The following is a 26,685-nucleotide window of genomic DNA, read 5'->3' as shown; positions in this document are numbered from 1 at the left end:
AGACACAGTCAATTACTAACAAAAATGGCAAATAAATTCAATAGCGAAATGCCCTTGAAGAGAGAGATGGAGTCTCAAACCTGGGAGGTATTTATGTAAAAAACCTGTGGAGCTGGAGTGCATTAATCAGGATTAAGGAATCTAAAAGATAAGGTATTCAATCTCCGTAGATATTAATATTCTAAATGGCTGTCTGTTAGTTTCGATGAGCAGTATAGTTGGTGACACTTACCCCCTCCCACTTCTCAGTCTCACTTCTGAGTTAACTGGGCATCAGATTTCTGACTACTCAAACCAATGAATGTAGTGAAAAATCAGGAAGTATGCGAAAATAGCCCTGCAAAATAACTATCACAAAGACAGGCAAAAAGAAACTAGGTATCTATGTAGAAATAAACACAGTTATGAATTGACCGGCTATTATTACTTAATATGAAATTCTAATAATTTGGGTTGATTTGCGCTGGCAGAAAGAAAAGAGCACATTTATAAGGATAGCTTCAACACTGGATTTCTGGCAGCATGATTGACAACTGGTAGCCAGGGAAGAAATAAATCTACTGAAAGCAGAGTATAGCCTTTATTTTATTGATGAGCCTATATTAAACAACATTCACATCATAATCAGCATCTTCTTTTTATGAAAGTGTCAGAAAAAGATGTTTATTAAAAATGACTCAAAAATTTAGAAGTTTTTGAAAGTTAGCTAAGTTTCTGTGATTTTCTAAATTCATTATTTGGGCAGACCCTGTTGACTGTTAATCTAACATCCATTCCCCCTCTTCTACTGCTAACAGAATTCATTTATTTGGGAAGATAATGAACTCAGATAAATATTTCTCCAGCTTCCTTTAAGCTAGAAGTTGCTTTGTGACAGTTCTGATCAATAAGATACAAGCAGAAATCTGCTGGGCCTCTTGGGAAGCTTTTGCTTTCCAGACACAAGGAAACACATACCCTTGGCACTGCCCATACTCCTGCCTTGAGTAAAGATGTGCTGGCTGGATCTGCAGCAGCAATAATGAACCACAAGGAAACTCTAAGAATGGTGGGGCAGAAAGTTAGGAAGAGCCTGTATCCTCAAAACTCTTGTTGAGCACTAAATCAGCATCACCAATAACCTAATATGGACTTCTGCCACACTTGTTTATGTCCCCTGAAAATCAAGTTTTCTGTTACTTTCAACCCAATATATTATATACCGACCAATTAATTATTCCTAAATATTATCTTTAGTATTAATAAAAATAAGTAATGTTTATTGAAGGCACCATGTAAAGCTCTTTTAATCCGCACAGCAAGTTCATTATGTAGATTTTACCATCAAGCTCTTTTTTTCAGGGGTGAAGGAGGGATTCTAAAATTTAATGAAGTTAGCTGCTAAGGATCACACGGGCAGTAAGTGGTGGAACAAGCTTTCAATTCAGGTCTGACCCCAGATGTTTTCTTATTCACTCTGCCATGCAGTTATAGTATCATTTCCACAATATTGCTGAAAGACTTCCATTTAGAATTTTTGCACATACATTATGTCTTCAGGATCTCGTTTTTTCTATGTCTTTTGTCTTATATTTCTCAAACCTTCACTCAAAAATTAGAATTACAGTATTAGATTGTATTAGTCCACTTTCACACTGCTATAAAGATACTACCTGAGACTGGGTAATTCATAAACAGAGGTTGAATTGACTCACAGTTCTGCATAGCTGGGGAGGCCTCAGGAAACTTACAATCATGGCAAAAGGCAAAGGGGAAGCAGACAACTTCTTCAAAAGGCAGCAGGAGAGGGAGAAGTGCGTGGGAAGGAGGAACTGTCAACCACTTATAAAACCATCAGATCTCGTGAGAACTCACTCACTATCATGAGAACAGCATGGCGGAAACTGCCCCCATGATCCAATCACCTCCTACTAGGTCCCTCCCTTGACGCGTGGGGATTATGGGGATTACAATGGATTGATCTCATTACAATGAGATTTGTGTGGAACATGGCCAAACCATACCATAGATTTTTGTAGAGCAGGCTGGTCTGATAGCTCTTGGGTTTTTCCGTGATTTTCTGCATTATAAATATTTTTTTTCATTGCTGTACTTACCACTTTTCTGTTTCAGTTTATTATATTTCATGGATCTTGCTGGCATACATTTTTATACTCAAGTCAGTAAATTTGTATTGGTAACTGATATCTCAATGATGATAGACTTTTAAGTTCTAGAAACTTATAATAACTACCATTAAATGTTAATGAATTTCAAAGATGGCCAAAGCCAAATAGAACACTCCAGTGATCATCTCCCACCCACTCCCCCAAGGAACACCAAATTGAACAATGGTGCACAAAAAATAGCACTTTTATAAGAACCAAAAATCAGGTGAGTGATCACAGTATCACACCAACCAGATTTAACCAAAATAAGACTATCTCAAGATATTCAATAACCAAACTCCCACAAGGATAACGAAAAGATTCTAAAAGCAGCAAGATAAAAGAAATAACACACAAAGGAGCTCTATTATGTCCGGAGTCAGTCTTCTCAGCAGAAACCTTACAGGGCAGGAGAGAGTGGCATGACATATTTAAAGTACTGAAGGAAAAAAAACTTTTATTCTAGAATAGTACATCCAGCAGTCCTTCGAACATGAGGAAGAAAAAAAGACTTTACCAGGTAAACAAAAGCTAAGGGATTTCATCAAAATCAAACCTATCCTACAAGAAATGCCAATGGGAGTTCTTTAATCAGAAAGAAAAGGACGCTAGTGAACAATAATAAATCATCTGAAGGTACAAAACTCACTGGTAATAGTAGGTATACAGAATATTATAACACTGTAATTGTGGTGTGTAAACTACTCCAATCTTGAGTAGAAAGACTAAAAGATGAACCTATCAAAAATAACAACTACAATAACTTTTCAAGACATAGACTATGGTATAAATAGAAAAAAGCTGGCCAGGCGTGGTGGCTCATGCCTATAATCCCAGCATTTTGGGAGGCCGAGGTGGGCAAATCACTTGAGGTCAGGAGTCTGAGACCAGCCTGAGCAACATTGTGAAACCCTGTCTCTACTAAAAATACAAAAATTAGCTAAGTGTGGTGGCATGCACCTGTAATCCCAGCTACTCGGGAGGCTGAGGCAGGAGAATCATTTGAACCTGGGAGGTAGAGGTTGCAGTGAGCTGAAATCATGCCACTGCACTCCAGCCTGGGTGACAGAGCGAGACTCTGTCTAAAAAAACAAAAAAACAAAAAAACATACAAATAGAAAAAACAAAAAGTTAAAAGCAGGAGGATAAAATTAAAGTGTGGAGTTTATATTCATTTTCTCTTTGCTTGTTTTTTTTGTTTGTTTGTTTGTTTGTTTGTTTTTGCAATCAGTGTTAAGTTGCCATCAGGTTAAAATAATGGGTTATATTATTTGCAAGCCTCATGGTAACCTCAAATTTAAAAGTGTAAAGACACAAAAAATAAAAAGCAAGAAATTAAAACATACCACCAGGAAAATCATCTTCATGAAAAGGAAGACAAATAGGAAGGAAAGAAGGAAGAGAAGACCAGAAAACAAATAACAAAATGGCAGGGATAAGTCCTTACTTCTCAGTAATAACATTGAATGTAAATGAACTAAACTCCCCAACCAAAAGATGTAGACTGGCTGAATGGATTTAAAAACAAATGAACAAACAAACAAACAAAAAAACAAAACAAAGAGACCCTAACAATCTGTTGCTACAAGATACATTTTGCCTATAAAGACACACAGACAGAAAATAAAGGGATCGGAAAAGATATCCCATGCCAATGGAACCCAGAAAAGAGCAGGAGTAGCTATACTTAGACAAAACAGATTTCAAGACAAAAACTATAAAGTGAGACAAAGAAGGTCATTATATAATGATAAAGGACTCGATTCAGCAAGAGGATATAACAATTGTAAATATATGTATATATATATACCCAACACTAGAGCACCGAGATACAGAAAGTAAATATTATTAGAGCTGGAGGGAGAGAGACAGAGAGAGAGAGAGAGAATGAGAGAGAGAGAGAGAGAGAGAGAGAGAGAGAGAGAGAGAGAGAGACTCTGATGTAATAATAGCTGGAGAACTCACCACTCCACTTTTGGTATTGGACCAAAATCATCCAGACAAAGGAACATCAGATTTAATCTGCACTATAGACCAAATGTATCTAATAGATATTTACAGAATATTTCTTCCAGTGGTGGCAGAATGCACATTCTTCTTCTCAGCACATGGGTCAATCTCAAGGATAGAACGTGTTAGACCACAAAACACATCTTAAAATTTTCAAGAAAATCAAAATTATATCAAGAATCCTCTCTGACCACAATAAAATAAAACTACCATTATCATATCTTACCAGTTCTCTGCTTGGAACTTTCAACTGTGCAGGTGGGTGTAGTGGAAAGGGTGAATGAAGGCTTTGTAACTTGGCTGTGGGTCAGATCCTGAGTTTGCTACTTGCTAGCTATGTGTTGCTAGGGCAAGTTGTTTGCCCTACAGAAGCCAAAATTTCCCTGTATTAAAATCGGGAAAAATATTAGTATCTACCTCATAGTTTTGAAATGATGCATGTACATGCCCAGCAAACACATGGTAAGCACTTCACAAATTGTTGCTATTGTTAGCGTTATCATCTCAGCTGACCACATCCTTTGAAGACTTTTGTTCTGCTCTCTTTTGGACAATGAAACCAAAATAATTGAAGTCAACAAGAGCAAAATGCTTCAACAAGTAAAAATAGCTATTAAAAACAGGCATTATTTCTTTCCCTACCAATCCTGGTGACTTATTCTTGTTTACTCTGTTATCAGGTGGGTTCATCAGCCCTGCAATATAATCATTGCTCCTTTATAAGGAATTCAAAAATCTGTTTGTATGACTTAATACTGAGTCCACTTGGAATGTTCTAAACATTTAAAATAATTTTTTAAAAATGCTATATTATTAAATTTATCAAGCTTTTCCACTCATACTATTGATTTTTGATTATTTACCCTGTTAATTAGGAAGTCTATGAAATTGACAATAGGATAAATTAGTCAAAAATTATTACATCACATGTCTATGAACAAGGATGACATCTCAGTCAATTTCCAGAGAAGCTCTATTGTAAAGGCTCATGGATATGAATGCCAATTTCGGTTTTGGTGCTGTTACCCTGAGAAGTGATCCCTTTGTTTAAAACATGTCTGAAGACTGGTTTATTTCTTCCAGGTCAAGGAGAGTGTATCTAGTGTTGCTTCTTGATAACGTGGTAGGTTTAATCACTATCAATTTCTTAGTGAAACATGTGAGAATGTTTGGGGAAGATAAATTAGGATGTGAATTTAATAATGTAAGTGTTCCTTATTTTATGAAAACTGCACATAACACAAGTACTGACACATAGAAGATGCTAAATGATAATTGTCAGATGAATACATATTTCTTTTATCATTCTTTCCTGATTCTGAGATTTAGACATTTCAAAATCATGTTCTTCTTTTTCTCAAATATTAGTAACATCCATCTTCTGGAGGTTCACAGATCTCCTTTTGAAGTTTTGTGAGAAGAAAACTTAAGCCTCAATGAAAATTGGTTGTTGTGCTTCAGATTATGGTGGAAACATGTTGGATTTAAAAGAAAAAGTTAGCATTAAAATAACTCTAGATATTTATGTCTGGTTTGGTGGCATCTTACAAAAAAAAAAAAAAGTAGATACTACCTTTTGTCTAAAAGATGTTTGAAATGTACATATCTTAAGCAGCTGTTGGCCAAATTTCCAGTTCTCAAATATAGCTTTTTTCCCCTTCAACTTTCTAAAAGTGTAGGGAAAAAAAAGGGTGTCTACCACAGAAACTTGAGTTTTGTAATTAAAACTGTTTTTCATGTTATTTACAAGTAATGAAGATAAAGAAACTCTTATAGAAACACTTTCTGTAAAAGACTAACAGGTTTTGCTTACATTTACTTAGTAGTCATAATCTCCTTTATTTCCTATGAAGCTAATATTTTAACCTGATTACAAAATTACATTATTAGGAGTGGTTTTGTTCTCAGTCCATAGCATAGGGCTGTGCAAAATAAACCTACAGAAGCCTTGCTAGCTTGCTGAGAATGAAAATAGGTGGAAAAATCTGATTATATATATTAAAAATGTAAATATAAATTTTTCACTTCTGTTCGCTTTAATTCTAAGAGAATATTTATATAATAAAATAAAAACACAATCAGGTCTCTAAAAACAAAGAGTAAGCAATGATGCCACACAAGAGCTCGCCTATATTACAAGGCTATAGTAACTACAATGGTATGGTACTGATACAAAAATAGACACACAGATCAATGTAACAGAACAGAGAACCCAGACATAAAGTTGCACGCATAGCAACCAATTGATATTTGACAAAACTGACAAAAATAAGGAGTGGGGAAAGGGAAACTTGGCTACCCATATGCAGAAGAATGAAACTGTACCCCTACTTCTAACCATATACAAAAATTAACTCAAGATGGATTAAAGACTTACGTGTAAGACCTCAAACTATAAAAATCCTAGAAAACCTAGGAAAAATTCTTCTGGACATTGGCTTAGGCAAAGAACTTATGACTGAGACCTCAAAAGCAAATGCAACAAAAACAAAAATTGACAAATGTGACTTAAAGAGCTTCTGCACAGCAACAAAAACTATCAAAAGAGTAAGCAGATAATCTACAGAATGGGAGAAAATATTTGCAAACTATGCATCTGACAAAGGACAAGTATCCAGACTCTATAAGGAACTTAAACAAATCAAAAAGAAAAAAAAAAACCCCATTAAAAAGTGGGCAAAAGACATGAACAGACACTTCTCAAAAGAATACATACAAGTGGCCAATGAGCATGAAAAAATACTCAACATTACTAATCATTAGGGAAATGCAAATCAAAACCACAATGAGATACCATCTTACACCAGTCAGAACGGCTATTATTAAAAAGTCAAAAAATAACAGATGCTGGCGAAGTTGCCAAAAAAGAGAATGCTCATACACTGTTGGTGGGAATACAAGTTAGTTCAACTTCTTTGGAAAACAGTATGGAGATTTGTCAAAGAATTAAAAACAGAACTACCATTCAATCTGACAATCCCACTACTGGGTGTCTACTCAAAAGAAATCGTTCTATCAAAAAGATACATGCACTTGTATGTTCATCACAGCACTATTCACAATAGCATTTATATATTAATACATTTATATTATTTATATTATTAATATATAAAATTATATATATAAACGAAATCAACTTAAGTGTCCATCAACAAATGACTGGATAAAGAAAATGTGATACACATACACCACAGAATACTACACAGTCATAAAAAAGAAAAAATCATGTCTTTGGCAGTCACATGGACGCAGCTGGAGGCCATCATCTTAAACACAGAAACAGAAAATACTGCATGTTCTCATATATAAGTGGGAGCTAAACAATGGGTACATATGGATAAAAAGATGGGAAAAGTAGACACTGGGGATTCCAAAAGGGGAGAGGTGGGAAAACCACCTACTGGATACTATGTTCGCTATTTGGGTGATGGGTTAAATAGAACCCCAAATTCCAGCATTATGCAAGACACTCACATAACAAATCTACACATGTACCCCCTGAATCTAAAATAAAAGTTGAAATTATATAAATAAATGTATAAACAAACAAGACACCTTTGCCAGGTGCAGTGGCTCATGCCTGTAATCCTGCAACTGGGGAGATTGAAGTGGGAGAACTGTTTGAGTCCAGAAGTCCAAGGTTACAGGGAGTTGTGATCGTGCCACTGCACACCAGCCTGGGTGACAGAATGAGACTCAAAAAACCACATCTTCATCTCATATTTCTATAAACCACCTTAAATCCTTCTGGGGACAAAACTGGCTTAAAAAAAAACTCAGTTGCTGCAATTGAGCATCATATATGGATCTAAACTTTCTGGCAACAGGGACAAAAATGCAAACATAACAAATCACATAGGTCTTGTATTGAAGGAGAGCCCCAGTTCCTCAAAAGACAATGATTTTTCCAGATACTGCATTCTAGAAAAAAATTCTCACATGGGCCTTTATATAGGGGATATTGAGTCACATAATGAACAATGCTCTTGATAATTTTACACCAGAGGCAGAAGCAGCTTTTGTTCTTCACAAACCCTCGATAAAGCCAAATGCATAATATTAGAGTAAAATTCATGAAAATGTTTCTTGTGGTGCAAATATAAAACTTATGATGCCATAATGGAGAAGGCTGAAACAATGAAGAGTGCATGCACAGACCACATTGAACTCATTTCATTAAGTAAAACAGGTTTTTTGAGGGGAGCAAGGAAGACAGTGGTTCTATTTCTCTTTTACTGTTTGAAAAAGCAGTGCGTATACATATGGATACGATAAAGAATTCAAACGGGGCTAAGTGGGGTGGTGTGCACCCCTAAGTCCCAGCTACTCAGGAGGCTGATGTGGGAGGATCGCTTGAGCCCAGGAGTTCAAGGCTGTAGTGAGCTAAGATCACGCTACACTCCAGCCTGGGCAACAGACCCTGCCTCTAAAAAAAAGAAAAGAAAAAAAAGAATTAAAATACTCAGGTAAAATGCTGGTTCCTTATCTTCTTACCACTGTTAGCTGTGTCTCCCACTCCCCTCTTCACAGGTAACCAGTTACCTGTTTCTTTTGTATCCCTTCAGAGGCAGTCATTGCTAACAGAGCAAACACGACACACAAACCTTTTTATTCCAAATGGCATCTTTGGCACCTTGTTTTTACTTTTCATGATGTATCATGGGTGTCTTTCCACATCATTACATAGAGTTATATCTTGATCTTGGTAATGGGTGCCTAATATTTCAGTGAATGTTTCATAATTTAACCAGTTTCCTATTGAGGGACATTTAAGTCCAGCCTTGTTTGTCCACAAATAATACTATAATACATATTCTTGTATTCTTATCTATACAAGCACATATGCAGGTATATTCATAAGATAGATTATTAGAAGTAGAATCACTGGATCCAAAGTACATTCTTTATTATTATTATTATTATTATTTTTTGTAGAGATGGGGTCTACTATGTTGCCTAAGTTGGTCTCAAACTTCTGGCCTCAAGCAATCCTCCAGCCACTGTAGCCAGGCCAAAGGTATGTTTTAAATTTTGTTAAGTGTTTCAAGTTGCTCTCTAGAGACTCCCAACAGCAATGCTTTCATTCAGTAAATATTTGTGTGCCTACCATGTGCCAGGCACTGGTCTAAGTATTTGCCAAGAATTGATAAACAAAAATGATCTCTGCCTCCAAGAACCATATATGGTATACACACATGCGGGTGTGTGTGGGTGTGTGTGCCGCGTGGAGGGAGAAGAGAAAGTTGGCATAATGAGTTAATTATATGGGATGCTAGGTGATAAGTGCTATGGAAAAGAGAGTTTGGTTAAAAAAAAAAAAAAAAAGATTAGAAGCTGGGGGAGGGGCTGAGTCACAATTTTCACTGAGGAGGTGACGCATGAGCAGACTTGAAGCAGGTAAGGGACTCGACATAATGGCATCTGGGGCAAAGAGCGTCTCAGCAGAGGAAACAGGCAGTGGTTTCTTGGGTCTCTGGTGGGAATGTGCCTGAGGCCAGGAGCCAGGAGCCAGGGAAGCTGAAATGGAGTGGAGTGAGGGAGATAATGCCAGAGAAATAAGTGGGGGGAGCAATAGACATTTTGGCTTTTACAATAAATACTTGGCGAGCCCCTGGAGGATTTGAGATGAGGTTTGACATGACTGAATTACATTTTAAAAGGATCACTTGTGGCTGTGTGGGAGTGAGGGTTGAGGCAAGGAAGTGGTTAGAGTCTGTAGATATTTTGAAGGTAGAATCAATGAGATTTATTTACAGATTGGTTAGGTGTGTATGGAGAGAGAGCAAGAGAGTGAGTGAGGGATAAGAGATACAAAGAATGACTCCAAAATTGCTATTAGCTGAGATGAATGAAGCAGGTTTGCAAGATCAGAATTGCAGCTTTGCACAGGTACACTCTGAGCTGTCTAATATCCAAATGAAGACACTGAGAAGGCAGTTTGGTATGTGAGTCTGGGGTCTGCAGACATACAACAAATGGTTTCTAAGCCATGAAACACTGCAAGAGTGTAGACAGAGTAGACAGAGAGGTGGACCAAGGACTTGGTCCTGGGACACAACAAATTAATAACTACAAGACTAAACTTAAGAAACCCCTGGTGGAACTGATAAGAGGTATGGAGGGGAAAGAGTGAGGGAGGAAAGGTGACAGAGAGAGATCCAAATACTAACACATGGAATGAAGGGGTCATCACTTCAGATCCTGCATTCATTAAAAAGGGTTACAAACAACTTTACTAAAAACTATCTATCTATCTATCTATCTATCTATCTATCTATCTATCTATCTATCTATCTATCTATCTATCTATCTATCTATCTCCACAATACCTATAGAACTCCTACAAATTAGTAAGAGAGACACCTCAATGTAAAATCAGACAAATGATTTGAAAGAGACTTCACAACAGAGAATACCCAAATGGATGCACTTGGACACTGGAAAACAATACAAGAAAGAACCTTTTGAGAGCCAATTTACCATTGGATTCCAATAACGCAACTGTTAGACCTTCAATATTGCCCTCAGGTTTCTGAGGCTCTGCTCATTTTTTGAATTTTTTGTCTCTCTGTTCTCCAGATTGAATAAATGGTATTGCTGTCTTCCACTTCTTGGCTCTTCTGCCATCTTCAGTCAGCTGTTGAATCCATCAAATTTAAATACCTTTACATATCTTTTCAGTTCTAAAATTCCTATTTGGTTCTTATTTTTTCTACTCTCCTGAGGATTTCTATCTTTCCTAAGAGTGCTATTCCATGCTATAATAGCTGCCTTAAAACTGGTAAGTCCAACATCTGGATCATATTGGTGTTGACATGTCTTTTTTCTTGAGAATGTATCACATTTTCCTGGTTCTTTGTACGCCAGGTAATTTTAGATTAAATGCTGCACATTCTGAATATTATAATTTAGACTCTAGGTCTTGTCAAAATATTCTGGAGAATGTTGATTTTTGTTTAACAATAAACCCATATAGGTTCATACTGAAAGTTTTCTGCCATCTTCTGTGGCTGTGGTTCCCAGTTGTTTTCAAAGGGTGATATTATATTGGATCAATCTTAACATGTACTGCTCAGTAATCTGTGTCTTGGCCAGTGGTTTAAATTGTACGTTAGTTCCTAAAGCCTCTGCTGTGCTGCTGTGGGTCTGTCCTAAGTATGTAAGCTTAGAGCTTGTACTAATTAACACATACAAAAAAGGGATTCCTTCTGCTTTGTTCTCTCTGGTTTTCCCCATCATGCCCTAAGACAGCCCATTCCTCTGTCCTCTGACCAGAAACAAGGGTTTTGCTTGGAATTTTAGTTCCATCACTATTACTATGCAGTTCCCACTCCTCAGGCCACCCTCAGAACAGAGAGTAAATAGAGAAAAATCCAGATGACCTCCACAGTCTTCAAGACTGCAAAGGCTCTTTTCCCATTTCCTTTGCCCAGAGAGAGTGCTTCCATCCATTTTAACTGTTGGCACCACTTGCTAGCACAGCTTACCTGAGGGCTTACCCACGGCAAGCCATGAGAGAAAACATAAAAACCTGGGGATTTCCCCTGACGTTCTCTAGCTTCCAGGAACTCCTTTTGCTGATCTTTTGGGTTTTTCCTCAAAGTTTAATCTGCCAGAGGTGCCTCTGTGACAGCTCTTCTGGGTGCCCTCCCTTGGATCAGGGTCAAGAAAGAAGAGGGGAGAAATGAGAAGTTCACCCCTGTATGGGTCTTTTCTGCAGGTTTGACTCTGTCTTCTATCCTACTGCTACCCCCCACCCCTACCCCCAGTGTTCTCAGTTGTCTTCTACATTTTGTACAGAATTTTTAGTCAGTGGGAGAGGCTTCAGTGGACTTATGTCATTTTGACTATACTGAAATCCAAAACTGCATTACTTTAAGAGCTCCAAACTGGAAACACCACAACTGTCCTTGACATGAGAATGGACAAACTGTGATATATTTATACAATGGCATATTACAGCAGCAATGAAAATGAACAAATTACAATGACATCAGCGACATGGGTGAATCTCACATTATTTTTGTTTAGTGGCTAGGAGAAAATCATTTTTAGCTTTCAAAGAAAAAATCAGCCTTCAAAGAAGAAAAAATACAAATTGTATGGTTTTACTTATATAAAGTTCAAAAGTAGGCAAAACTAAATTACAGTCATGTGTCGCTTGACACAGATACATTCTGAGAAATGCATTGGTAGGTCTGAGTTCACCCTTGTGGGAACATCAGAGTGTACTTACACAAACCTAGATGACTGCCCACTACACACCCAGGCAATATGATATAGCCCTAGGCTACAAACCTGTACAACATTTAACTGCACTAAATATTGTAGGCGACAGTAGCACAGTGGTATTTGCATATCTAAACATAAAAAAAGTACAGTGAAAATACCGTATAAAAGATAAAAGATGAGATACCTGTAAAGGGCACTTAACATGACAGAGCTTGCAGAACTGCAAGTTGCTTGAGGTGGGTCGGTGAGTGAATGTGAAGGCCTAGAACATTACTATACTTATAAAACACTGTACTTAGGCTACACTCAATTTATAAATTTTTTTCTTTAATAATTAACCTTAGGTTACTGCAAGGTTTTTATCTTATCACTTATAGTTTTCACTTTTTGACTCTTTCATAATACTTAGCTTACAATACATTGTATGGTTGTTCAAAATTATTCTCTTTATATCTCATTCTATAAACATTTTTCCTTAAACAATTTTTTTGTTGAAAACTAAGACATGAACACACACATTAGCTTAGGCCTGCACAGGGTCAAAATCATCAATATTACTGTCTTCCACCTCCACATTTGTCCCACTGGAAGGTCTTCAGGGGTAACAAAATACATGGAGCAGTCATCTCCTATCATAACAATGTTTTCTAGAATATCTCATGAAAGATCTGCCTGAGGCTGTTCACTTAAAAATAAGGAGTACATTCTAAAATAACAATAAAGTATGGTAAATATGTAAACCAGTATCAAAGTTCTTTATTATCAAGTATTATGCGCTATACTTCTATGACTAGCAGCGCAGCAGGCTTGTTTATACCAGCATCAGCACAAACATGTGAGTAATGAATGCATTGGGCTATGTCACTAGGTGATAGAAATATTTCAGTTCCATTATAATTTTACTGAGTATTGACCTATAGGCAGACCATGTTGACTTGAGATGTTGTATAATGCACTGATGCTTTACAACGTTAGAAGTCAGAATAGCTGTTAACTTTTTTCTGAGAGATGGGGGTCTCACTATGTTGCCCAGGATGGTCTTGAACTCCTGGGCTCATGTGATCCTCCCACCTTAGCCTCCCAAAGTGCTGGAATTACAGGTGTGAGTGACCCCACCCAGTCAGTAACTGTTATCTTTGTAGAGGAGGAAGGAAGTAGTGATTGTCAAATGACACTAGGAGAGTTTTTGGGGTGCTGTGAACATTCTATTTCTTGTTTACATGGTGATCACACATGTAGTAATTTAATTCCTTGAGCTGACCATTTGAGTTGCACGAACTCTTCTGTACATACTTTATGTATCAATTTTAAAAACGTTTGAAAAATTACCTCTTCCTTCCGTTTGCAAATGACAGAACCCTACTTAAACTGGTCAATGTACTAAGGGGCATCTTTCAAGAGCATACCAAGATGCCTAGTGGAATCCACGGACAGGAATAATACAGAACCTCATGAACAATTGAGCCAGAAGCTCAAATACTACCAGAAACTTCTCTTCTTACTACAAATGTTTCCTCCAGGTCAGTGACCACTGACATGGTATAATCATTTTATGTAATATGCACTGAGACATTTGTGATGTGCACCTACTGTATTGCTTGCTTAAGACCTTGCCTACTTTCTGGGGACAGTACCACCCTCAGGGATAATGGTCTTTCCCCATTCCATCCATATGATTTTCACAGTAGGAAACCATAGCTAGTGTTCTATCTTAACCCCAATCCTCTAGCCACAGTCAATTAGTCCAGTAATGTGCACCTGACCTGCCCTGGGAACCCTATCCCTAGAATTTTGGGACTTGGAAACTCTCAGGAGTACAGTGCAGAAATCTGTTTTAATAGCCCTTCAGGTGACCAAGTTTAAGAACTCTACCAGAGACTAGTTTAACTCTTCATTTGGTTGCGCCTGTTATTTCTTTAAAGGTATTTTAAAACTGGCATTGTACTCAATCAATACTGTCAATTCGTGGTAGATGGGAGGCAGGGGCGGTGGTGGGGAGCATTCAAGTATCAATAAAGGATATGATATGAAGGATTAAAATAATACAGTTTGGAAAAGGTTTAGAATATTTACATACTCTTTCCAGAACTAAATGGCTTTTTGTAGCAGCAGAATCCATCTAAATCATGGTAGTTATGAATTCAGACTTAGGAAAAAGTTAACTGTCAAGCATAAATGATTACAACTTTAGATTACAACTTTTAGAAGGAAAAAGAAACAAATACATTATCTTCAAATTTAAGTGGCTGACTACCTATTAAGTACTTTTTCTTCTTTATAATTTACTATATATTTCTCAAATTTCAGTATGTAGAGGCTGGGCATGGTGGCTCATGTCTATAATCCCAGCACTTTGGGAGGCTGAGGTGGGAGAATCGCGTGAGCCCAGCAGTTCGAGGCCATCCTGGGCAAAATAGTAAGACCTGATCTCTTAAAAAAAAGAAAAAAAGAAGTTTTTCTCTTTAGGAAACTAAAAGTCAATAGTCTGTGGTAGTACCACAGCAGGTAAAAATACAACAGCAGGTACAACAGTGGGTGGATCAATTGAAGTCAGGAGTTTGAGACCAGCCTGACAAACATGGTGAAACTCGGTTTCTACTAAAAATACAAAAATTAGCTGGGCATGGTGGTATGCGCCTGTAGTCCTAGCAACCTGGGAGGCTAAGACAGGTGAATTGCTTGAACCCAGGAGGCAGAGGTTGCAGTGAGCCGAGATCATGTCACTGCACTCCACCAGCCTGAGCAACAGAGCAAGACTCTTTTTTTTAAAAAAAAAAAAGTATAAATTGTAAAAAACCAATTAATATTATAAACAACACAAACAATACATATGATACTATTATTAAGAAATATCTAAAATCAGGAATTAAGATATATGCCAAGCTTTCAATAGCAGTTCATGTATACTTCTGTGCAAAAGCAAACACATGTCAACATTTTTACATAAGAAACATTTATTTAAAAGAAACATTTTCTCATTAAACAAAAAAAAAAAAAAAAAAAAAAAAAAAGACCTACCCTTCCACTTAACATGTTACAACCATGTGAAGGACAGTACTTCAATATTTCCGGATGATGGGACTGCAGGCAACTATCATTTTTCACCTTTATACTTTTTAATATTTTTAGTTTATGTTCTACAGCAATGAGTTTCTATTGCTTTTGAAATCAGAAGAAAAAGATTTTTTTCTTACTTTTAAAGAGAAAACATTAAGATGACTTAATGTAGATAATTTGTTTGAAACTGGCATTCAGTTAACACAGTTTTTAACCAATTTGTATTACAGCAAATAAGGCCGATGAGTATAATCGGTTTCATTTTCAGACTGGTAAGCAGAGGGCCAATTTAGCCACCCAAGACTTATATTTAGGATCATTCAAAATACATTAGTGGTTGAACCTCCATATGGGTTCTTCTGTTGCACTGAGTATGTAACAGATTTAAATTTCTCATGTATTGATTTATAATACAAGTATAGTGACATTTAATTTTAAATGGCTCTTCAAGTCTTTAGACTGGTTTGAGAGAAAAAAACAGAAGGGTGTCTTTTTTCCCCCTCTCATCAGTATTAATCTAATTGTAACATGTAATATTATTTTAATGGTAATTATTCTAATTGTAACATGTAATTGCAAAGCAAATATCTCCTAAAGGAATATGGAGAATTCATTAAACAGTGTACAGTTCTTGATTTTTCCATTCACACAAGAAAAAATATACGTGATCACCTAAATATTTGCATTTGGCATGAAAATACATTAATCGTCCCTCTTGGAAACTCGCAATAGCTTTTTGCTTGTTTTTTCTAACTAGATATCATATATAGTTATGATGTAGGCAAATGCTAGCTTTTTCTAACTAGATATCAATTCACAGCAGGTGAAAAAGTTCCAAGAACAAATCAATTTAGAGTAAACTATAAATTTCCTCCAAGTAAAATCCATAAATGAAGTAACTCTGACAGAGAAAATGTAAGACATAAATCCAACCCCATGAAGACTAAGCCTGAAAGGGCAATATGATTTGGGTTTCTGTGTTTAAAGAAAAACTCAACTGAACAATTTATTAAAACCAAGTGTAGGCAAATGAGAGAAAAAAAGGAATCTTACTATATCCAGAGATTAATTAAACAATTAAAAAATATATAAATTTAATAATAAACATTATGGTCAGGCTGTTTATTAAGGAGGCAACCACATATACAAGTTCGGCTATAGAAATGTTTGCAAATCAAACATCATGTGATCTAAAAGGACCATGCGTAACGTCAAAAATGGACACCTGTACATTCAATAAAAAGTTAATTTAAACATACATAGTCTAGATCATTCTAGAGTTATACAAACATCTGGGGCCACTTATGTATCTAATTTTCTTTCAAAAAAACTTTTTTTCTTATAAAAGTGATGTATTGAGATAATTTTAAAAAGTATCTGACAATTATGAATGGTCCCCAGTTTTACAAAATGTGATTTCCAGGATACGAAACTGAAAAAAAGTCAACTCTTCAGAGAGTGTTTTATATTATACAAACAAGTTTTGTAGAAAAATGATCCAGCAAATGCTTGAGTTAAGAATATTTATATTTTTTTCCAATTCTTTACACTTTTATTAACACACTTACAAAAAATAACATTCAAACACTGAGAAAATTAAATAACTTTGGAAGCAGAGCTCATTGTTTTCTGCTTACACGTAAGTGACAATTCTGGGCTGTTGGCACAAAATAATCAACATTCATAAAACCCTTACTACTATATATCAAACATAAGTTAAAATCATAGGCACTAGTTTATCAAATCCACATTTCTTCTGTAAGACTAACCACAGTAAATCCTTAGATTTTCCCAAACAGAAAAATTGCGATATACAAAGGCTTTCTAGTAAAAAGGCATTTTTTCTCTTTAGGAAACTAAAAGTCAACAGTCTGTGGTAGTACAAAAGCACGTAAAATAATACTTTACCAAACTCAGATCCAAAATACGTTTTAACAAGTGATGAAATATTTTAATAAAAAAAAATAGACATTTTTTTCTGATGCAGCCATTTCAAAACAAAGTTAAATAACCTGAATACTCTTTTGAAACTGATTATCTAACTTAAAAAATGTAATGTGTTTCGTAATAGGTAAAATTCCTTTCAATTATTAGATTGCAGCATATATATTTTTTGAAATGTTGCACTGAAAACTGAGACTTGTTTTGCTTTTGTACGTGGTTTTTAAAAGAGACAGTAGCTAGTTCTTTTTTTTTTACTTACTTAGACATGAGATACCCCCCTCCCAAAAGAAGATGCTTTATCTTCCTTTGAAAAGCAACATTTTTTAGTTCATTATCATGTAGAATTCTGCGCCATCCTTTCCTGACCCACCCCATCACCCTCAAATTCAAGGATAAAGTTTCTTCTTTGCGTTATACACCAAATACATAGTACTGGCAGTTTCAATCTCCAGCTGCTTGTGCTAAATGAATGACTTTCCACTGGTCAAGTTGACAGACTACCATGGTGTCAGTCATGACAGAATGGAGGTCCTGGTTTTAAGTTTTTATCATTCTTTCAACCTATCAACCTTAATGCCATCATGAATATCAAGCCTTCCATTTTCTCTCTTCCAATTTCTTTTGCCAACTTACGGAATGTCTTTGATGAACAGGAAATGAACTTACGTTCAAATATCTAAAAGTTTTTAGATGACCTAAGTGACAATATATTAGAGCTGTTCAAATTAAGGATTTAAAAACAGACCTCATAATAAAAAATGAGAGGCCTGCTACAGAAGGAAGTTTTACTCTGGTAATAGTCTGATAAAATTGAAATAGGTGATTTCAAGGATTTATTAAGAGCCATTAGAGACCAAGTATTTATCAGGTTAGAGTCATATGTAGTAGGTTACCAAAAATGCAAAAATTAATATAAGGCAGAATCTAAGTCAAAAGGGAAAGAATTTTCAATAGATGTTTTATACGGTTACTCAGTTTAAAGTGGATCAACTTAAGTAGGATTTAGCAGGCTATATTTTCCTACCACATAATAGATCATTATGCCATGTAATAGCAACAATACAACTGTCATCACCAGAGATTTTGTAGGTTAAGTGCATAGATTTTTTTCCCCCTCTCTCTCATTGTATGGTTTTGTTCCAGGTTGTAAGCACTGAGGTGGTGTTGTATCAAGAATAAAGACACACACTACTTGTTCTTTCCTATCATGAAAACCTGCTAATAGAAACAAGATCTCTTAGTTCTGTAAAGATAACAGCATGCGAAGAAGTTGGCTTCAATAGCAAAGGCCATCTTTCCTGAGCCAGGAACTATAAAGTTTAGAAAGATTGTACAACTGATATTAAGCCCTTTTGGCAATCAAAACAAACACACAGAAGTTCGATGTGTCAATGCAACATGATGGATGCGTGCTGTAACACTATCTGGTGGTGGTGATACGTGAGCTACATCCAAAACTTAAGATTAAATGACAATTTTTCTAATGAATCTGCAAAAATAATTTCTGAAATTCTCCCAAATTTAGGAATGTTTTAAATCTCTAGCCCAGGTTTCTTTCCTCCCACCCCCTAATCTCAATCTGTAGTTTCCTGGTGTACTAGTGAAACACTTTAGATAATTAGTCAGAATATTAGTTCTCATTAACACAAATATTTATTGATACTATTTATACAGTAAATTAGGTTGAATGTGAAGTTTTGGATAGCTTGAATTCACCATTTTCTTGTGCACAAATGGGCATTTTTCTCATTTACAAATGGGCATTTCTCTTTGGCATCCATTAAGTATTTGCCCAGATATTGGCCTCTGTCAAATATGTTAAAAAAAATCAACCTAGTTTCTATTAAACAAAACTAAAAGTGATTCTATGGAGAGTGATTGTATGATTACCAAACACATCTGATGTTAAATGTCATTAAAGTGCTGTTTGATGATCTCTGTCAGTTTGTGCTAATTAAGACAGAGAGGGCTGGGATTTTATAAATCCCAAGAGTCTTATCTGAACAGTCTGCATATAAAAGTTGTTTTTTAGCCTGGTGAAGGGTATCCATGAAGCCGTGGACTTCTGCATTCTTGTCTTTGCTGGTCAATAACAGCCATCTTTCCAACTGTCATCTTTCATGCTACCATAGGTTTTAGGAGCTGGCAAGGATCTGAAATAAAGCAATTTTGTAATTAAAATTTGATAAATGTCTTTATGAAATATTACCATACTATCTCACACATATATTAATTACTCTTCAGGTGGCATCATGATCCCATGAAGGCTGTACCAAGGCAAAAGCTCTAAACAGGTACTAGTACAACCTCCCAACACTCTGCATTTTCACAACTTCCAAGTTTTACTGGACAACAGATGACTTCCCATTTTGTTAACATAGTTACTAGATCAAAGAAGGGAAAAGATGGTCTCACCTTTTCTCAAGCACATAGACAACCAACCTTATCATTTACTTATTATTTTGAGAGGCAGAATGATGAATGTGATATTAGAAGCTCAGTGTCAGCATCACTAGAAAGGCAGCATGGAACAGTGATTAAAAGAGCTCCGAAGTCAGACATACTTGGAACTCATAGTTTTATTAGCTATATGGCCTTAGGCAAATTACTTAATTTCATTAAATAGGTTAGACTCTCTGAGGGTAAAACTTAGACCCTACATTTATATAAATCTCATAGATAATTCTGAATTGTACAATAAGGGTTTGAAAACCATGCTTATAGATTATACTCAGTCTTAGTAGCTATAAGTTTTATCTTAAATATCACTCTATATTCTAACATACCTTTATCATCTTCATTGAATATAATTCTATTCAAAATGAATGAATATCACAATCAAATTGAGTGGTTCTAACAAATTTTTTTCTAGGGGTCCTCTGAGATGCTTAATCATGTTAGGCAACTGGACACATTTAATCTGAACCAAAATGGTAAAAGTCCCAAATGAGGATTTCTTTAAAACAATGTAGTAATGTTTTATTCAAATTGTATTAAAACTCTGGTGGGAATCCACCATGACTTTCTGTTTACCATCAAACATAGAGATGAAGCTAATTAATTCCAGTCTATCCACTTTCAGGTACTCAAGAATGCTGAAACAGAACATTTGCCACTTACCTGCGAACAGGCTGTGCAAGTTTGCTGCGAGGCACTGGTATGCCCCCAGCAGAAGGGGCACTGGGTCTGGGCAAGCCACTTCTCATTGCAGTTGTCCCTGCGGGTCTTGTTAGAGTAGCGCTGTTGATATTGCTGGGAGGATTTGCGGAGACTGTGTTCTGAACCACAGGAGGCCCAGGTGAGGAGGTGGTTTGTGTGAGCTGTGTTATTTCTTGGCTACCAGGAGAACCAGAGCCATGGTTACTAAATGCTTTCACTGGTTGCCGAAGAGCCAAAGGAGATGGTGCTGCAGGGGAACGGAATTTGCCTGGAGAAGGTACTGTGGAATAGCAAAGAAAAGTCAATTTTTGAGTGGAAATGTGTGTGTGTGTATATATATATATATATGTGTGTGTATATATATATGTATATACATATATATATATATGTATATATATATATATATGAAACCACTGCTTTAACTTACAACTGATGATTAGTCACTAGTATTCAGGAAACTTCATAGCAATGCAAAAAATAAAAGCTATTCCTGGGCTACTAAAAGAAAAAAATGTAACTGTGAATTCTAAATAACCAAGTACTTAAAGAGGATTACAACTGTCTTTTACAACAGTATTTTAAATAGGTCAGCTTGGAACGCATAACACCAGAAGAGAAAAGGCACTGCAGGATTCTGTCTCACTGTAGCAACTAATCTGGGCCACATGTGAATGACCATTCTAGAGGTGAAAAACAAACTGACTATCCAATTGTTGTCTAGAATTTGAAACATATTTCCCCCGAAAAGAAACATTCATGTAAACATGTATCAAGTATCTGGAGGCTCTATGTCCAAATCCCACATTATTGACACTGTAATTAAAAATTTAAAAACTAAAAATCATTTTTAAAAAAGTGCTACCATTGCTGTGCTTCACAAAGCACAACGTGATGAAAAAAACAAACAAAACGGCAGCCGGTGACATGCACCCATAATCCCAGCTACTCAAAGCTGAGGCAGGAGAACTGCCTGAACCTGAGGGGCAGAGGCTGCAGTTAGCCAAGATGAAGCCACTGCACTCCGGCCTGGGTGACAGAGCAAGACTCTGTTTCAAAAACAAAAAAGAAGATCAGGTGCGGTGGCTCACACCTGTAATGCCAGCACTCTGGGAGCCCGAGGTGGGAGGATCACCTGAGGTCAGGAGTTCGAGACCTGCCTGGCCAACATGATGAAAACCCGTCTCCATTATAAACACAAAAATTAGTCGGGTGTTGTGGTGCATGCTTGTAGTCTCAGCTACTCAGGAGGCTGAGGCAGGAGAACTGCTTGAACCCAGGAGGAGGAGGTTGCAGTGAGCGGGGACTACGCTATTGCATTCCAGCCTGGGTGACAGAGCGAGACTCTGTCTCAAAGCAAAAAAAAAAAAAAAGGAAAACAGAAAAAAAGCTTATGTCTACACAAAGACTTGACTACAACTTTGTAACAGCCAAAGACTGAACAAAGCTCAAATGTCCATCAACAGGTAAATGGATAAACAATTTGTAGCATAACCACACAACAGAATACCACTCAGTAATAAAAAGGAGTAAACTACTGATGTATACAACAAAGATGAATCTCAAAAATTTTGTTGAATGAAATGAGTGCCAGACACAAAACAGTCCATGTGTATCCATACACACACACTGTAAAATGTTGTGTTATAAAGAAATTTGAGGAAAGTCAAATCTAATTTATGGTAACAAGAAGCAGATCAAATGTTTGTTGGAGGTTGGAAGCAACCTTGGGAAATTCTACCAAATGTTTAAGAATGAACACAAATTCAACATAATCTCCATCACAAAATAGGAGAGAACATGTCCCAATTGATTTTTACGAAGCCAGTATTACCGAGATACCAAAACTAGAAAAGGACAGTACCAAAAAAGAAAACTTCAGATCAATATTGCTTACAAATACAGATGTAAAAATCCTTAAGAAAATATTAGAAAATAGAATCCAGCAATATATAAATAGATTTATATGCCATGACTAAGTAGGATTTATTCCAAGATGCAAAGTTTGGTTCAATATTTGAAAAACAATCAGTGTAATCCACAGTAACAGGATAAAGAAGAAAACTCACAGAATCGTAACAGTGGACTCAAAAAAAGCATCTGACAAAATTCAACAGTAATCAAAAAAATTCTCCGAAAAATGGAAATAGGGAAAATTTCCTCAACCTCATAAAGAACGTCTACAAAAACCCTACAGTTAACATTATACTTAATGAAGAAAGATTGAATGCGCCTCCCCTAAGACCAGGAACAAGACAAGAACATATGCTCTTACCAGTAGAAATTCTAGCCAGTGCAATAAGCAAGAAAAAAAAAAAGAAGGATGGAGGGAGAAGGAAGGAGAAGGGAGGAGGAAGGAGAAAGGAGGAGGAAGGAGAAAGGAGGAGGAAGGAGGAGGAAGAGGAAGAGGAGCAGGAAGAGGAGGAGGAGAAGAAAAGAAAGAGAGAGAGAGAGAGAGAGAGAGAGAGAGAGAGAGAGAAAGAAAGAAAGAAAGAAAGAAAGAAAGAAAGAAAGAAAGAAAGAAAGAAAGAAAGAAAGAAAGAAAGAAAGAAAGAAAGGAGAAAAGAAAAGAAAAGAAAAAAAGAAAAATAAAAGGCACAGAGGTTAGAAACTGTCCCCATGATGTCTACACAGAAAATCCCAATGAATCTATACACACACACACACACACACACACACACACACACACACACACACTCTTCTAGAAATAATAAGTGAATTCAGTAAGGTCACGGGACTGGATAAAAATACAAACTCTGATTATGTTTCTATACACCAGCAACAAACATTAGAAATCAAGATTAAAAATAACATACCAATCGCATTGCTCGAAAAGAAAACCACTTACGTATGAATCTAATAAATCTCAGCCAATGTAAGTTTGCTGTGAAGAGCAAACGAGTAATAAATGTGTAAACTGTTAGTAAAATGTAAAATATTAAACAAATTGTAAGGCATTCTTATCTGTGGCTTTCTTATCTAAAGAATAGGGCTCCTTTAGCATGCTACAGATGAGTTTCCTAGAAAGATATTCAACAATGCCACATAGAACAGTCTCCTAGGCTTTCCTTATAAATTAACTCAAACGTGTTATTACCCAAAATGTATTACCCAAATTGATATTGACAAGTTATAATTTCTCTTTACTCTTTTTGAATACCAAGAATTACACTCGAGTCAGGCATAATGTGAAGGAGAGCTATCTGCTCTGAGCAAAAATTAGAACTCTATTTATAAAAATGACATGACTAAGAATCCTAACCTTGGTGTCTAAGTTATCTCCAAATTAGGATGAAGTGTAATAGAGAATTCATATCTTAAAATATTTTTTTCTTTCAATAAGTATTTAATAATTGTGCTAAGTTTGCTTTCTAATTAAGGTTTCTATAATTCAGGCATGCACTTAACCCTAAAATGAAAAAACTGAATAAATTATACATATCTTTTTAGCTTGATATTCACTGAATACAAAATGCTTTATAAAAATATATCCAACATGTACCTAGCAATACAAAAGTTAGATATTCCAAGTTGTCTTCACAGAGCAGTCTTCCTCCAAACTACAACTTCCATTAGCTGCATAATTTATAAAACCTATAAATGCCCAGTAAGTATATAGTAATAAAAATAAACACTGGTCATCATGACCAACGGGAAACATCATTTATTAAAACACATATGAATTCCATTATTAACAAATGAAGGACAAAAATATCTCCTTGTCACCTATGCCTTACTATATTGTTATATCATTTCAATTATTCAATGGTCTCTACACTATCAATAATAATCACAATTTACTGATACAATAAGTATTTAAAAATAAGTTCTGGCTGTTAAAGAAAAAGATGAATTAAATATGATTATCTCACTACAGAATTAAAGAATCCTTGTAAAAAAAAAATTATTACTGACCATGTACTCTAACCCTCTCACTTCATGGACAAGGGAAATTACCACAACCACAGAAGCCAACTGAGCAAATAAATAGGAAAGTCAGGATGTCGTGTTATAAATGAACTGAACCCAGGTCTGCCAATTCCCAGATCAGCATTCTTTACCAGGAACCAAAAGAGAAACATCTCTGGGGGTAGAAACCAAAGTGTCATTATCAACATTTTTTAAATTTATTTTTTGAGACAGAGTCTCGCTCTACTGCCCAACATGTAGTGCAGTGGCACAATCTTGGTTCACTGCAACCTCTGCCTCACAGGTTCAAACGACTCTCATGCCTCAGCCTCCCAAGTAGCTGGGACTACAGGTGCACGTCACCGGGTCTGGATAATTTTTGTATTTTTTGGTAGAGACGGGGTTTTGCCATGATGGTCAGGCTGTTCTCAACCTCCTGGCCTCTAACGTGATCTGCCCATCTCAGTTTTCCAAAGTGCTGCGATCATAAGTGAGCCACCGTACCTGGCCAAAGTGTCATTATCAACACTTTAATTTCCAACTAGACTCAGAAAGTTTATTTGTGGGGTTACTATCCTAGGCAAGTTTTATAAGGTATGACTCCAAAGCATATTAAAATGGCAATTGCTGACAAGTAACCATAAAAAAGACATAGAAGCCTTTGATTTCTTCTTCCATTAATGTCCATGACTATTATTTTTGTAAGCATACAAAAATTTTGTTAGTTATTAGAAAAATGTATTAAACATAAGAGGCAGAAAATGCCCCGAGAACAGGGCTTCAATACCTTTTCTTCCATAAATACAAAAAGATATATATGAATGCATAAGCTACCAGCAAACATTTACAGCTTAATCTTCGAATTTACTCTATTAAATAGAAAATAACTTTGGAACTGATCCTCTTCAAGATAACTGCCTCAACCTCAATAATGACTTTTAGAAATAAACTTTTTAAAAAGAAATATTTTTATTCAACTGAAAATTGTAACCACCCTTTGGGTACAAAAGCTGAGAGAGAGAGAGAGAAAATGTGTGTGTGTATATACAAACACACAATACAGGAACTATTAACATTCATTAGATATCTTCACCCTGACAGGGGAAGTTTTTAACAAAATAGCCATATTTCCAAAATTAGGGAATTGATTATGTATCAAAATATATGATATCAAGATTTAGAGAGACACGTTAGTTTTAGTACACAGTATATATAAACAGCTGTACATCTATACCTATCTAACTTATTGTATTTTAGTTTAATAAATTATCTAACATATAACTAACCTTAGAGTATCTAGTGAGGAAAGGGGAAAAAATGTCAATGTCAAGATTAAGAAACATAATTATGAGGATTCTTGAAAGATGGTACCGGCATTGGTGTAATTTACGAATTTTCTCAACTCTCTCCATAAAAACATACAGAGCAACTAACTAGGAAGGTCAAACCAAAACCTGTTTACAACAGCTACAGTAAAACCAGGTGATGGAGTATCTCCATGAGCCCCAAAATACAAGTGGGTAGGAAGAAGCCACTGACAACTACAAGACCACATGAATTATCAGCATCTGTGCAGAAGGAAGTAGAGGAATATCTCAATGTCCTGAAAATTCCAAAATAACCAACAAGTACTCATATAAAAAAAATGCTGAACAGAAGCTGAACTGGGAGGAATCTGCACACTCCAATAGTGAGTGAGTACAAGAGGTCTACTGTAAGGTCTAGGAGGAACATGAGTGGCTATGAATTCTTAAAATTAACCAGTCAAATCCCTCTTCCAGGTAAAACTTCAAGCTAAGGGAAAAAAAACTCAGAAAATAATCCAAATAGAGCAGAACAGGGACATTCCAGATAAAGGAAAATGAAGTCCAGATAAAAGCAGGAAAGAGTTCAAAATCCTGTGAGGACAACTGGATATCCACGTACAAAAGAATGAAGTTGGACCCCTACACTTCACACTATTAAAAAATTAACTCAAAATGGATCACAGACCTAAATGTAAGAGCTAACCCTATAAAGTTCTTAGGAAACTCTCGTACCATCTCTAGGGAAGTAGTGAAAAAGGCAGATGCTGAGGACTAGGAAGGCTTTGAAGTTTCCCAGCCTACTTATCCTCCCCTTCTCAACAAGGAGAGCTGTTCCCTATTATCCCTCTCATCCAGTCATCCCTTAAACACACACATACACACACTCACTCACTAGTTAAAACAACAACGACAAAAAAAACACC

General features: G+C 36.1%; 1 protein-coding gene across 2 annotated transcripts in view; it reads right to left on the bottom strand.

Moving 5' to 3' along the window:
- Nucleotides 1-16,553: 16,553 nt before the first annotated feature.
- The window catches only part of SLAIN2 (SLAIN motif family member 2), a 77,914-nt gene continuing 67,782 nt past the window's right edge, over nt 16,554-26,685 (bottom strand). For both annotated transcript variants that reach the window (XM_005554848.5, XM_005554849.5), the window contains 2 exons: nt 20,511-20,829; nt 16,554-19,543 (listed from right to left, as the gene is read on the bottom strand). In XM_005554848.5, coding sequence (XP_005554905.1) covers nt 19,477-19,543; nt 20,511-20,829 — 386 coding nt within the window. In that variant the 3' untranslated portion in view covers nt 16,554-19,476. The remainder of the gene's footprint in view (nt 19,544-20,510; nt 20,830-26,685) is intronic.

The sequence above is a fragment of the Macaca fascicularis genome, chromosome 5 (genome assembly GCF_037993035.2).
Source record: "Macaca fascicularis isolate 582-1 chromosome 5, T2T-MFA8v1.1".
In the NCBI taxonomy this organism is placed as follows: domain Eukaryota; kingdom Metazoa; phylum Chordata; class Mammalia; order Primates; family Cercopithecidae; genus Macaca; species Macaca fascicularis.
Note: the sequence above shows the minus strand (reverse complement) of the source record. Positions and strands in the feature narration are given on the sequence as shown.